The following is a 12,416-nucleotide window of genomic DNA, read 5'->3' as shown; positions in this document are numbered from 1 at the left end:
GATTTATGAATCCCATACAGTAGTGAAAATTTCAGTTTCTTGTGGTTTGTAATATTTTACTCTCACAGAGTTCTTTTAAAATAACTAGAAATTTTAGCTTCAACATCCTTTGGCTGACTGTATTTTTTTTCTAGTTGGCTTTATATGTTTACTGTAATGTGTAGCTTTCAATTCTCATATTGTATGACACATTTCCACGTGGGAAAGGGAATCAAGCAAATGCTAAGCAAAAGGAATAAGGACTACAATGAGACAGAAATATATTTTTAAATGGCAACCAAAGGTATCTGTTATCTTTAATTAGGTTGCATAATTGTATTAAAACATTGCGATTAAACTTCTCATCAAAATTTATTTTTCTGCCTACATCAAGGTAAGGGAGACTTAAGTATTTTTATTCACATCTCCTAAAGCATCTAAAAAGAAAAAAAAAACCCTCTGTGAATAGGCAATTCAATAGCCGTTTCCTTTTGAATGGCTCTTCGGGTGTGTTTCATTAATAACTGTTTACGTAAAACATCATTTCAACAGTTCAAACATCAAAGAAAACAGGGGAATCTTGGGCAGCGTGCCTGGCAGAGGTACAAGCTTTTCAATCTGGACAAATACAAATCCAGGCAGGAACAGTGGGAGAGGGAGGTGTCTGTTGGTGCCTGTGCGTGTGTTTGTGTGTAAGCTCCTGCCTTTAATTTTGTTCTCCGAATGCACGCAAAGGCAGTAGATTCCCGGTTGTCCCCTCTGCAAGCCAGATGCTTCCTTAGAGGGGCAGTTCCATCGAACATTTGCCATGTCCCTCCCACTCCCTTATCCTTGCTTTAATGGACATTAAAAATAGAACAAAACAGCACCAGAGATGGGAACAAAATACATGCACAACAGGCTCAGTCCGCTGTACTCATTCTGCTGCAAAATGTAAAAACAAGAAAGGGCATACAAGCTGTATCCCTTAGGACACATTCAGCTTTTTTAATATAGTAGTGCCACCACACATTTCGCTTCGGATGTTGTATTATATTTATATGTCACTCAAATATTTACCGTTTCCCTGAATTCTACTGTGTGTTTGGAAAGCTTGTTATAAGCGAAGTATCTTTGGTGATGTGCTGGTTTCACTCTGTAACAGCTGTACCTCAACTGCATCAATATGTTAACTTTTCCTTCTGAAGCTTCTCATGTGACAAAAGCCACTCTTTCAGATGACTTCCTCCCGTGTAGTTGCCAGGCTGTCCACTGCTGCAAATCACTCGGTGGCACGGTATTATAATAGGGACCTTTGAAGGAAAAGATCGAGGCACAGAATATAAGGCTTCTGTAAAAATCCTTTCTCCCCACCCCATTGTCCCCTTAGAAATGGCATTCATGTGGTCAACATTCCTGTCCCTTTCTTAACACCAGCCTTATCCAGCAGAATTTGCACGTGTATGTTTCTGTATATTTATATTTGTGTGTATGTATGTGTTTGTGTGTGTGTGTGAGAGAGAGAGAGAGAAAGAGAGAGGTGGGGGAGGAGGGATTGAGAGAGACTTCAATGGAACAAAAAAAAGCATTCAATGACTGAATGCTGATACATGCATCTATCTATATCTATGACCTGATTATTCTTTGTTCTGGTCTCTCCTTTTGGTCCATCCTCATGTTCAGTTTTCTAAACATAACAGAATACAGATAGGGAAATTTGGAAAGAAGAAAATCGAACTTTTCTAGCTAGTCTTCAGTGTAAAACACATTGAACTGATATAGGGGAACCATCTAAAAAATAAAATCAATTATAGAAAAAAACAGAAATGACTTCCTAGAATTAATTGATAAAATGTCATCGGATATAAATGAAACTGCATCTCCAAAGTCTTAAAGAAATCAAATGAAGAAATTGCCAATTTTTGGATAAAAAATGTACAACTTATTACTACAATTATCTTCCCAGTAGAGATATTGTTCAGTAGCCAATGTAGCTTTCATGTTTAGAAAAGTGGTTTGTATCTGAAAAAGAAGGGGAATCCATAAATTATTTCACCCCCAGTTGTTGTTTATAGCATTACAAAATATTGTGAATATTACTATTAAAATTATACAGAATAACCACTTCCGGGCATTAATAAACACATGGCAAAGAAATTTAGAAGACATTCTATTATCCAGATCCAATACTTGAGGATAAAATGACTTGTTGATCAGTTTGGCAAAATAGAACTTAGCAATTCTTGTATTAGATAAAGTAAGGAGCGAATAGATCATAGATCAATAATGGAGTACTGACACTGAAATTTTTAGTGAAAAATACTTTTTGGAAGGGTTGTTTCTCAAGGTAGTCAACTTCACTGGATGACTTTAAATGAGTGAAGGTGGCGAAAACTAAAGTAGAATGAAGAAGTGGGAAAATGAGGGCATTGGAAAACAATGCTATAATATGTTTAAAGTAAGTAAATAACAACATTCAGATGCTAAGGGAATCTGAAGTTGTAGGGTTTATACAGGAAGGGAATTTAAGCTCTTACGATGAAGAGCTTAATTAAATCAACAACTTTGTGCATGGCAGCAATAAAAATGGCAAATTCCATGCAAGGAATGGTTAAGAATAGAAATTTAAAAAAATATTACCATGCCTTTATAAGAATCGAATCTCTAGCTGAATTCAGACAATGTGGCAAATTCAGAACCATGGTGGTGTGGTGGTTAGAATGTAGTATTGCAGGCTAACACTGTCCACAACCAGGAGTTTGATCCTGAATGGGTTAAGGTTGATTCAGCCTTCCACACTTTTAAGTGGAGGAGGACCCAAATTGTTGGGGGCAAAATGCTGATATTGCACCACTCATAGAAACTGTAAATTATAGAGTGGTATATAAATCTCATCTTTATTGCTATTGCTGGATGAGGGAATAAATGGGGAACTCATCAAATTTGCAGATGACACCAAGCTGGCAGGAATAGGCAACACTCCAGAAGATAGGCTTAAGAAGGATCTTGACAAACTTGAACATTGGGCACTATTTAATAAAATGAAATTCAATGGTGAAAAGAGTAAGGTTCTACATTTAGGCAACAAAAACGAAATGCACAGGTACACTATAGGTGGTACCTTGCTCAACAGTAGTAATTGTGAAAGGGATCTTGGAGTCCTAGTGGTCAACCATTGAAATATGAGCCAGCGGTGTGCAGCAGCTGCCAAAAAAGCCAACACAGTTCTAGGCTGCATCAACAGAAGGATAGAATCAAGATCACGTGATGTGTTAATACCATGTTATAATGCTTTGCTAAGGCCACACTTGGAATACTGCATTCAGTTTTGGTCACCACAATGTAGAAAAAATGTGGAGACTCTAGAAAGAGTGCAGAGAAGAGCAACAAAGATGATTAGGGGACTGGAGACTAAAACATATGAAGAACGGTTGCAAGAACTGGGTATGTCTAGTCTAATAGAAAGAAGGACTAGGGGAGACATGATAGCAGTGTTCCAATATCTCAGGGGTTGCCACAAAGAAGAGAGAGTCAAACTATTTTCCAAGGTACCTGAGGGTAGAACAAAAAGTAATGGGTGGAAACTAATCAAGGAGAGAAGCAACTTAGAACTGAGGAGAAATTTCCTGACAGTTAGAACAATTAATCAGTGGAACAGCTTGCCTCCAGAAGTTGTGAATGCCCCAACACTGGAAGTCTTTAAGAAGATGTTGGATAGCCATTTGTCTTAAATAGTATACGGTTTCCTGCCTAGGCAGGGGTTTGGACTAGAAGATCTCCAAGGTCCCTTCCAGCTCTACTATTGTGTTGTATTGTATTGCTAAGCACAAAGTTTCTGGTTTCACTAATATCCTGTATGTTTGTAAAATGCATGAAAGTAACAACAAAAGGTGTTTTTTTTGACAACTCTCCATATAAAGAGAGGACGGAAAGTGTAATGCTTTACAATTTAGAAAATCTGAACATGATAACAATTTTTTTTTAAATTATAATACATGCCATGAAAAAAATGGATATATTATTCCTTTCCTTCTTTTAGAATATTAGAACTTGGGGTCATAGCTAATAAAATTGACTGATAGTGTATCGAAGGCATATGAAAGAATACATAAACAAGGAATGCTATAATTAAAATATGTTTATGATCATTGGTTTAGATGACAATAGGATTATCAATCATTGGCTGACAGTCAATGGTACTTAGAGTGCTGAAGAGTCTATGAACCAAGGGTCTCTATGATCTTACTGAACTTCAGAGTTAAACTTGTACAAGCATGTGAATGGATACACACTCACATTGTCTTTTCTTTAAGATATTTTGGCTTTGTCACTAGATTTTAATATATGTATTTTATTTATTTTACAAGGAAGAGAGGGAACAAGGGAGGGAGGGAAGGAAGGGAACTGCAGGCTTTCTCAAATTTGCTTACATTTTATTTTATGAGGGCTAAGGGAAGATATGTCAGGTGATTTCCTAATGAGTTATTTACTTCCTTTTTCCATATACTTTTCTAGGTGGTTAACATCCCAGATTCAAACTAAAATAGTTAAAAGGAATATTTGGATATTGACTCCAAACATCTCAGTAATTTTAAAGAATCTATAGAGTTAAACATTGGGAAAGGAAATATTCGTGTTCTCTCCTTTATGACTTGTCACATCAGAAACCAAATATTTAACATGTAAACCTGAAGCACAGTGTCTATTAAGAAGTGCAGTACTAAATCAGACAAGAGGCCAATTTGTTCCAAAAAGCTATGATTAAGCTTGAAAGTAGGATATGAGTACAATAGCCAGTTCAGGCTTGAGTTCCCCAGTGGCTGTTAGCAAGAGATGCTGCCTTTGATACTGGAGAAATTACATAGGCTTCATGATTAACCTAACATATAGTATAGAGCAGATATAACAGATAACACCTAATATGACATATAGCATGGCATAACAATTTTATCTCAGTCATAAACCAGCATAATCTTCATGATTAGTAGTTTTATTCTCCATGGATCTGTCTAATCCTTTTAAAAAAGTGTCAGTGGCCATCAATGCTTGGCAGTAGCAAATTCCAACTTTTACTATGCATTACATGAAGAAGCATTTCCTTTTATCTGTCCAGAAATTTCCAAACTTATATAGTATAACGAAAGATATAGAAACTTTGTTTTTCCTACTGATGTTCTTCACACCATGCCTAAACCTGTAGGAGTCTACCATAGCACGCACACACACACACACACACACACACACACACACACACACACACGGCATCCTCCAGTACACTAAAAGTAGCATAGTGAATTGCTGGAACATTGTGCTTTCCCCCAGCATCATGAATAACTTCTTATTTTAGAAGAAAAGTGCCTCAAAATGGAGAAAACACCTCTTGAATTAGCCCATTTTGGTGGGAAAATACAAACTCCTCGAGACAACAGAACCTATTTTGCACACACAAAATATATTTATCTATTTTTGATCAAATAAATGATGTATGTTTTTACCCTTTCCACATATAGATTTTCTTCAGGTCCTTGATCGTATACTTACTCTTTTATTAATCTTTCTCAAAACTACGATATAATTTTTAAAATGATGACATATTTTTCCCGTGTTATATAATACATTATTAAATAGAAAGATTATGGTGTTGTCTGTATTATTTTTAGTGTTTTGAAGGATAACCCTAAAAGGAATCTGCAAAGTCAAAGGACCTTTTCTAGTCAATCATCATCAACAGAACAAATTTAAAATTTAAATGGACCCAAAGTCCATCCCAGCTGCTTACTTGTAAAAGCCATATTTATATTGAACAAAATTTCCAGGATTCGCTTAATTCCCAGTTCCAGTTTTTTAGATGTTGTACCACAATGGTTAGTTTAGTAACCAATTGTAGCAACATATTAAGGAAACTCCTTCAGAAAACAAAATCTGATAGACCTGTGATGGCGAACCTATGGCAAGCGTGCCTGAAGTCGCACGTTGAACCATGTTGCCTGGCACGTGTGGCATCAACCATTCCTCTTCTGTGTTTCTCACGTGCATGTGCACCTGATGATCATCTGGCCTTCGTGCGTGCGACACGAAACTGGAAGATCTTGTCATACCATTTTTAGGTGTGAGCATCTGCCCTGGCCAGCTGATCATTGTGTGCGCATGCGCGGCAGTAACCAGAAGCCCTGCTGGCCAGTGCGCATGCATGCATTGAAAACCAGAAGTTCATTTTACAGCACGCGCATTCTCCCTGGGCAGCTCCTCTTCCGGATTGTGGCCCAGATGTGCATATGCTCACTCAGTGCCGAAAAGGTTCTCCATCACTGTGAATGGCTAATATGGACATATAGAGAAGTCCTGATTCCTTGTGAACTAACTGAAGTGAGGACAAGCAAAGTTTCTTCATTGGTTATTCCTGGGCTACAAAATCCCTTTCTCCTGAAGTTATGGCTGGCCTCAACTCTTCTTGTTTTTAGGAAGTAAAACTAGTACTGGTTTTTATATTGTAGAGCTTAATTGTGTCTGGACATCTATCATAGAAGTTTGTGCTATATTGCAGTATATTGAATTATATTGCATTGTGTTGTGTGGTTTACTTGCTAGAGCAGCGATGGCGAATCTTTTTTGGCTCGCGTGCCATAAGTGGGGAGAGCGCAGGGGGGTTGTGTGCAGGTGTGCCTCACCCATAATGCAATGTGTGACCCCCCAGTGCGCATGCGAGCACTACAGGCGTGACCCCCCCATTTTTGCATGGTTTTTTTTGCCCTCTCCAGGCTCCAGAGGCTTTATAGGAGCGGGGGAGCCTCCCCCGCGCCCCCAGAAGCCCTCTGGAGGTTTCAGGGACCTCAGGAGGCTTCCCTGAAGCCTCCGAAGCAGTCAAAATGACCCTCCGAGCAAACCGGAAGTCACTTGCGGTTTGCTTGGGCGGTTGTTTTAAGTGCTCCGAAGGCTTCAGGGACCTTCAAGAGTCACTTCCAGTTTGCTCGGAGAGTCGTTTTAAGCGCTCCAAAGGCTTCAGGGACCTTCAAGAGGCTTCCCTGAAGCCTCCGGAGCAGTCAAAACGACCCTCCGAGCAAACAGGAAGTCTGTTCCTGAACTTCCGGTTTGCCCATAGGGGTGGTTTTTTGCGCTCCGGAGGCTTCAGGGAAGCTCATGAAGCCTCCGGAGGGCCTCCGTGGGGGGGAGGGGGGCTGGGGGAGGCTTTTTTCACCCTCCCCAGGCTCCTATAAAGCCTCTGGAAAGCCTGAGGAGGGTGAAAAATGGCTTTAAAAAAGGGTGAACTCAGCTGGCCAGCATACGCATGCACGCTGGCCAGCTGACAGGGCAGCGCCTTGCGTGCCCTGACAAATGGTTCCGCGTGCCACCTGTGGCACGCATGCCATATGTTCGCCATCACTGTGTTAGAGTCTGTATGGATATGCTTTCTATAAATACTTTTTAAAAAGACAAATGCCAGATCAGATGCCATCTGGTTTTGTGATTTATTCATTATATATTTCATGATAAACTTTATGAATGAAGGTAAATATACGTGTGCCAGGATAGTATTGCAGGATCCAATCTGGGTCAGTCAATTCCCGGAACAAGAAGTGTTGTCTACTAAGCTTTCGGACTGATGCTGGAGCCCATCTTCAAGAAATTTGTCTATAGCTAGCTTCTTCTAGAGAGAAGTTCCCTGGAGATGGGCTCCAGCAGGACTCCGAAAGCTCGGAAGACAAAACCTCTGGTCCCGATGACCAACCCAGTTTGGATCCTGTGATAAACATTATTTTGTCATTACTAGTTGTTTCATTTTTTTCAGGCTCCTTTCCCAAAAGTACTAATTTAGATCAGGTTCTGCCCTGTATTCCTATAAGAATGCCTAATGTAAATAATTAGCTCAATTTCTTTTAACATCCTTAACCTTTTTAAAATACATTGTTGAACTTCCTTCTCATTTAATTCTAAAAAAAGTATTCCTCCATTGATAATATGAATAACAGCTGCTAAGTGCACAAGGACAACTTGGCCCACCTCCTCAAGAGATTGGTGCCCTCCCTGTCACACCAAAAGAGTAGGAGGAAGCCAACACTTAACAATTCGTTCTTCTACTAATTGTTGCTAGACAGATCTGGCATCATCTGGCTGCCTCTTTAGTTTCCTGTTTCTACTATATCAGTTACTATTATTGACAAAAATTATTGTTGTTCATATTGTTATACTCAAGATTCTTTTTGACTCTCAATTATTTTTGTGTGGGGTAGTAGTTTTGATATAAAAAATTGAACTGAGCTAGCATAAGAAATAGGAAAGCTACCAGTACAGTTACTGAGTACCTGAAATTGTACTTCACACTATCATATGTTTGAAGATATGAGTTTGCTGCCATCACGAGAAGTTTAGTTTTGCAATGAATAAAACACTGGATAAATGTCAAGTGTCAGGGAAAAGCTTTTTTTAAAAGCTACATCATTTTGCCAATTACTTTTTGCATTGAAAGCTTGGGATTCCCACCCCCAGTAATTGTGTATATTTACAGCAACTTCTGAATGTCTTTGCAGTGATTTTTCAGCATTACAAGGTTGAACAGGTATATTATATCCCAGTCAGTACAAAAAAATATCACTCTGTTTCTCATGACAACTCCTTTCAATTAGGTAACTCTGCAAATGTACCTAAAATCCAGGAGTGAAATGTACCGTTTGGACCGGTTCGCCCGAACCTGTAGTAAAAAAATGCTACTGTTTCGGGCGAACTAGCATTTCAACAATAAGTTGCGACGTGTGATTTATATTAGCTAGAATTGTCAGATTTCCTGCTTTCTAGATAATCTAAATTGCCTGGCACAGTGGATTCCCCCACCCCACCCCCTGTTCTACTTACCTTTGCAGACTCAGAAGGCTTCAAAATGATGCTTTTTTTCGTGCTGTGCGGGCTCGGTAGCAGACTCACTGAACCAGTAGCAGACTTCAGAGGATTACACCGCCGCTACAATCTCATAACTTATTTGTAGGTTGGTTAATGATTCTTCCCATTTTTAATGAGTTTTGTCTTATATGGTCGAATCCTGTCTTTTGGAAGACTGTTGTATAAACTTTTCTGATGAATCTACTGTATCTCTCCTGAAAATATTCTTCCTGATTTTAAGAGTGAAAACTAATTCTTTTGAAAGAAGGTATATACCCATGATGGTGAACCTATGGCACGCGTGCCGCAGGTGGCACACGGAGCCATTTGTTATGGCCCTAGGGGCAACCCAGAAGTTTGGGAATGGACTTCTGGCTTGCCTGTAGGACCTTTTTTCGCCCTCCAGAGGCTTCCAGAGGCTTCCCTGAAGTGCCCACAAGTGGCACGTGGAGTCATTTGTTAGGGTACAGGAGGCATTGCCTTGTCAGTTCCCGAACTTCTGGGATGCCCATAGCGCTGTTTTTCTCCCTACGGAGGCTTCAGGAGGCTTCCCTGAAGCCTCCGGAAGGTGAAAAACAGCCCTATGCACAAGTTCCTGAACTTCCAGTATACGTGTTGGGTTGTTTTTCACCCTCCGGAGGCTTCAGGGAAGCCTCTGGAGATCGAAAAACAGTTGAAAATGAAGACCGAAGTCAGCTGGCCAGCCCGCGCATGTCCACTGGAGGTGACAGGGCAACGCCTTGCGTGCCCTAACAAATGGCTCCACGTGCCACCTGTGGCATGCATACCATAGGTTTGCCATTATGGCTGTAGAACATTATAGCATACTCTTCACAAGTTATAATAAAAAAAGCTTTGATGCTGGGAAAGGCAGAAGAAAAAAAGAAAAAGAGTGTGATCAACAGAAAATTGGATGGACTTAGTTAAGTAGTACATTCTTGGAAGATCTGAAGACACGGGTAGGAAGATTGTCATGGAGAAAATGTATCTATGTCGTTGCTAGGAGTTGAAAATGACCTGATGGCAGAGAATCATGTCCTTCTGAAGGCAGGAAGCTGTCTCCACAAATCGTATCTTCTTAAAATGTCATGAAACAGGGGTATTCGTGGTATTTCCTCTTAACCTTATTATCAAGGTGACCAGATTTTTCTTGTCATGTGTTTTTCTATATATAGGTAGTCCTTAACCTTCAACCACAATTGAGCCCAACATTTCTTTTGTTAAATTAGACATTTGTTAAATGAATTTTGCCCCATTTTATGACTTTTCATGCCACAATTGTTCAGTGAATCCCTGGCTTAATCATTTGACTTTGCTTGTCAGGTCACAAAAGATGATCACATGACCTTGGGACATAAATATGAAATAGTTGCCAAGCATCTGAATATTGATCAAATGATCATGGGGATGCAGCAAAGGTTGTAAATGGGGAAAATGGTGATAGGTCACATTTTTCAGTACTGTCGTAACTTTGAATAGTTGTAAGCAGTGACGTGCGGTCAGTGGAGGCAAGGGAGGCAGGGCCTCACCTCTCTTCATGGAATAATAGTATATAATATTATATACTATATATATATATATATAATATTATATACATCCGTCCGGCCGTGCCCGGGAGCTGCAGAGGCAGAAATGTTGTCGGCGCTTCCGGATGACGAACCCAGTCACAACATTTCTGCCTCTGCAGCTCCAGGGCGTGGCCGGACGGAGGTAGCCAGAATGGCGCCGAGGCAGTCCGGTGGACGAGTGACCGAAGATCTCGCTGCCTCGCTCGCTCGCTCGCTCGTTCGCCCGCTGGACTGCTTCGGCGCCATTCTGGCTACCTCCGTCCATTCGCGCCCGGGAGCTGTGGAGGCAGAAATGTTGTCGGCGCCTCCGGATGACGAACCAGTCGCTTGCTTTCGTCATCGGGAGGCCGATAACATTTCTGTCTCTGCAGCTCCTGGGCGCGGATGGACGGAGGTAGCCAGAATGGCGCCGAAGCAGTCCGGCGGGTGAACGAACGAGCGAGCGAGCGAGGCAGCGAGATCTTCGGTCACTCGTCCACCGGACTGCCTCGGCGCCATTCTGGCTACCTCCGTCCGGCTGCGTCTGGGAGCTGCAGAGGCAGAAATGTTATCGGCCTCCCGATGACGAAAGCAAGCGACTGGTTCGTCATCCGGAGGTGCCGACAACATTTCTGCCTCCACAGCTCCCGGGCGCGGATGGACGGAGGTAGCCAGAATGGCGCCGAAGCAGTCCGGCGAGTGAGCGAGCGACGCAGCCTGATCTTCGGTCGCTTCCAGAGCCGGAGCGGGATGGAACAGCCACCGCCTTGGAAGTGAGTCGCGCGGACGGAGCTTTGGGGCTGAGGAGAGAGGCAGGGACGGAGGGAGTGGGGGGAGAGGAGCCGCCCACCTCGCCCCCCAGGCAATGGAGAAAGCTTTCCCGAAATGGGGGGGTGTCGCGGGAAATAAAAAGGGCGCGCGCTGGGGGGGGACGAAGGAGGCTTTGGCGTGCCTTAGAGGCGGGCAGGCAAGCAACGAAAGGGGCAGCGAGGGCGGGCAGTGGCTGCAGGCGGCAAGGCTTGAGCGGGGTGAAAGCGCAGCCCCTTTCGTTGCTTTCCCATTCACCCCGCTCAAACCTTGCCCGAGGGAGCTGGGGATCGGGCTTTGGGTTGGTGGGAGACCTTGAAGGAGTGGGGGGCGGAAGGGACTGGTGCCGGTGGAGGAAGCAATGCTACGCCGCGGTCCCCTTAATGTTCACTCAGGAAGGCGGAGAATGAGACCACGTGTGCTGCACACGTGGTCCCATTCCCCGCCTTCCTGATGACGTCACCAGCCTCCCCAGCCATAACCCTCACCGCACGTCACTGGTTGTAAGTCAAGGATTACCCATATTATTATTATTATTAGAACTGTAATTCCTCATATGTCTGATTTTGGGAAGGAACCGACCAAGCAGAAGGCATGACAATGGATCAGACATAGTTTAGCAGGTCCATCTGTTCCACCACTGTTTAATTTTAGTTTCCTCATATATTCTAACTATTCTTCTATGTTTTGGTATGCTCTGAAATAATACTAGGTAAATAAATTATTTGGGTATCATTGCTAAAATCTGTAGTATTTGTGTCTGAAAGGTTCACAAATTCTGTTAATGCTATAATGCTTTATACTTTTATGTTAATAATGCTAACCCTTAGTTTGTTATATTTTATTGTTTACAATTGATTTTGCTTTGCTGATTATATCTAGTCACTTAGAATTTTTATTTTTTTTAAATTGGGTTTTATATAATTTTATTTTACATTTTATGCTGTATTTGGTACCCCATAGCTTTTGTGGTCTTACTATTAAGACTAACTACAATTTCTATATATAGATCTTAGTGCTGTAGCATTTTAGTTTGATATTTGCAATTTTGTATTAGTCATTCCTTATACTGTATTTTATCTTCTAGGCCATCAGTCCCTAACCTTTGCAGCTTTGTAGCCCGATTGGGAGGGGAGAGGGGCTCAACTAGCACAATTCGTGGGCCAGTGTGTATGTGCGTGCACATGCAACTTCACTGCATGTTGAGCTGCGTGCACATGCACGCTGGTCTGC

At 41.7% G+C, this 12,416-nt stretch overlaps 1 protein-coding gene across 3 annotated transcripts in view; it reads right to left on the bottom strand.

Annotated features, from left to right (window-relative positions):
• Positions 1-263: 263 nt before the first annotated feature.
• MGMT (O-6-methylguanine-DNA methyltransferase) overlaps positions 264-12,416 on the bottom strand; it is a 229,958-nt gene continuing 217,805 nt past the window's right edge. For all 3 annotated transcript variants that reach the window (XM_081954291.1, XM_081954289.1, XM_081954290.1), the window contains exon 7: positions 264-1,271. In XM_081954291.1, coding sequence (XP_081810417.1) covers positions 1,140-1,271 — 132 coding nt within the window. In that variant the 3' untranslated portion in view covers positions 264-1,139. The remainder of the gene's footprint in view (positions 1,272-12,416) is intronic.

Source organism: Natrix helvetica, assembly GCF_964273705.1.
Source record: "Natrix helvetica genome assembly, chromosome: 5".
In the NCBI taxonomy this organism is placed as follows: Eukaryota; Metazoa; Chordata; class Lepidosauria; order Squamata; family Natricidae; genus Natrix; species Natrix helvetica.
The sequence above is the reverse complement of the archived record's forward strand: the minus strand, read 5'-3'. Positions and strand labels throughout refer to the sequence as shown.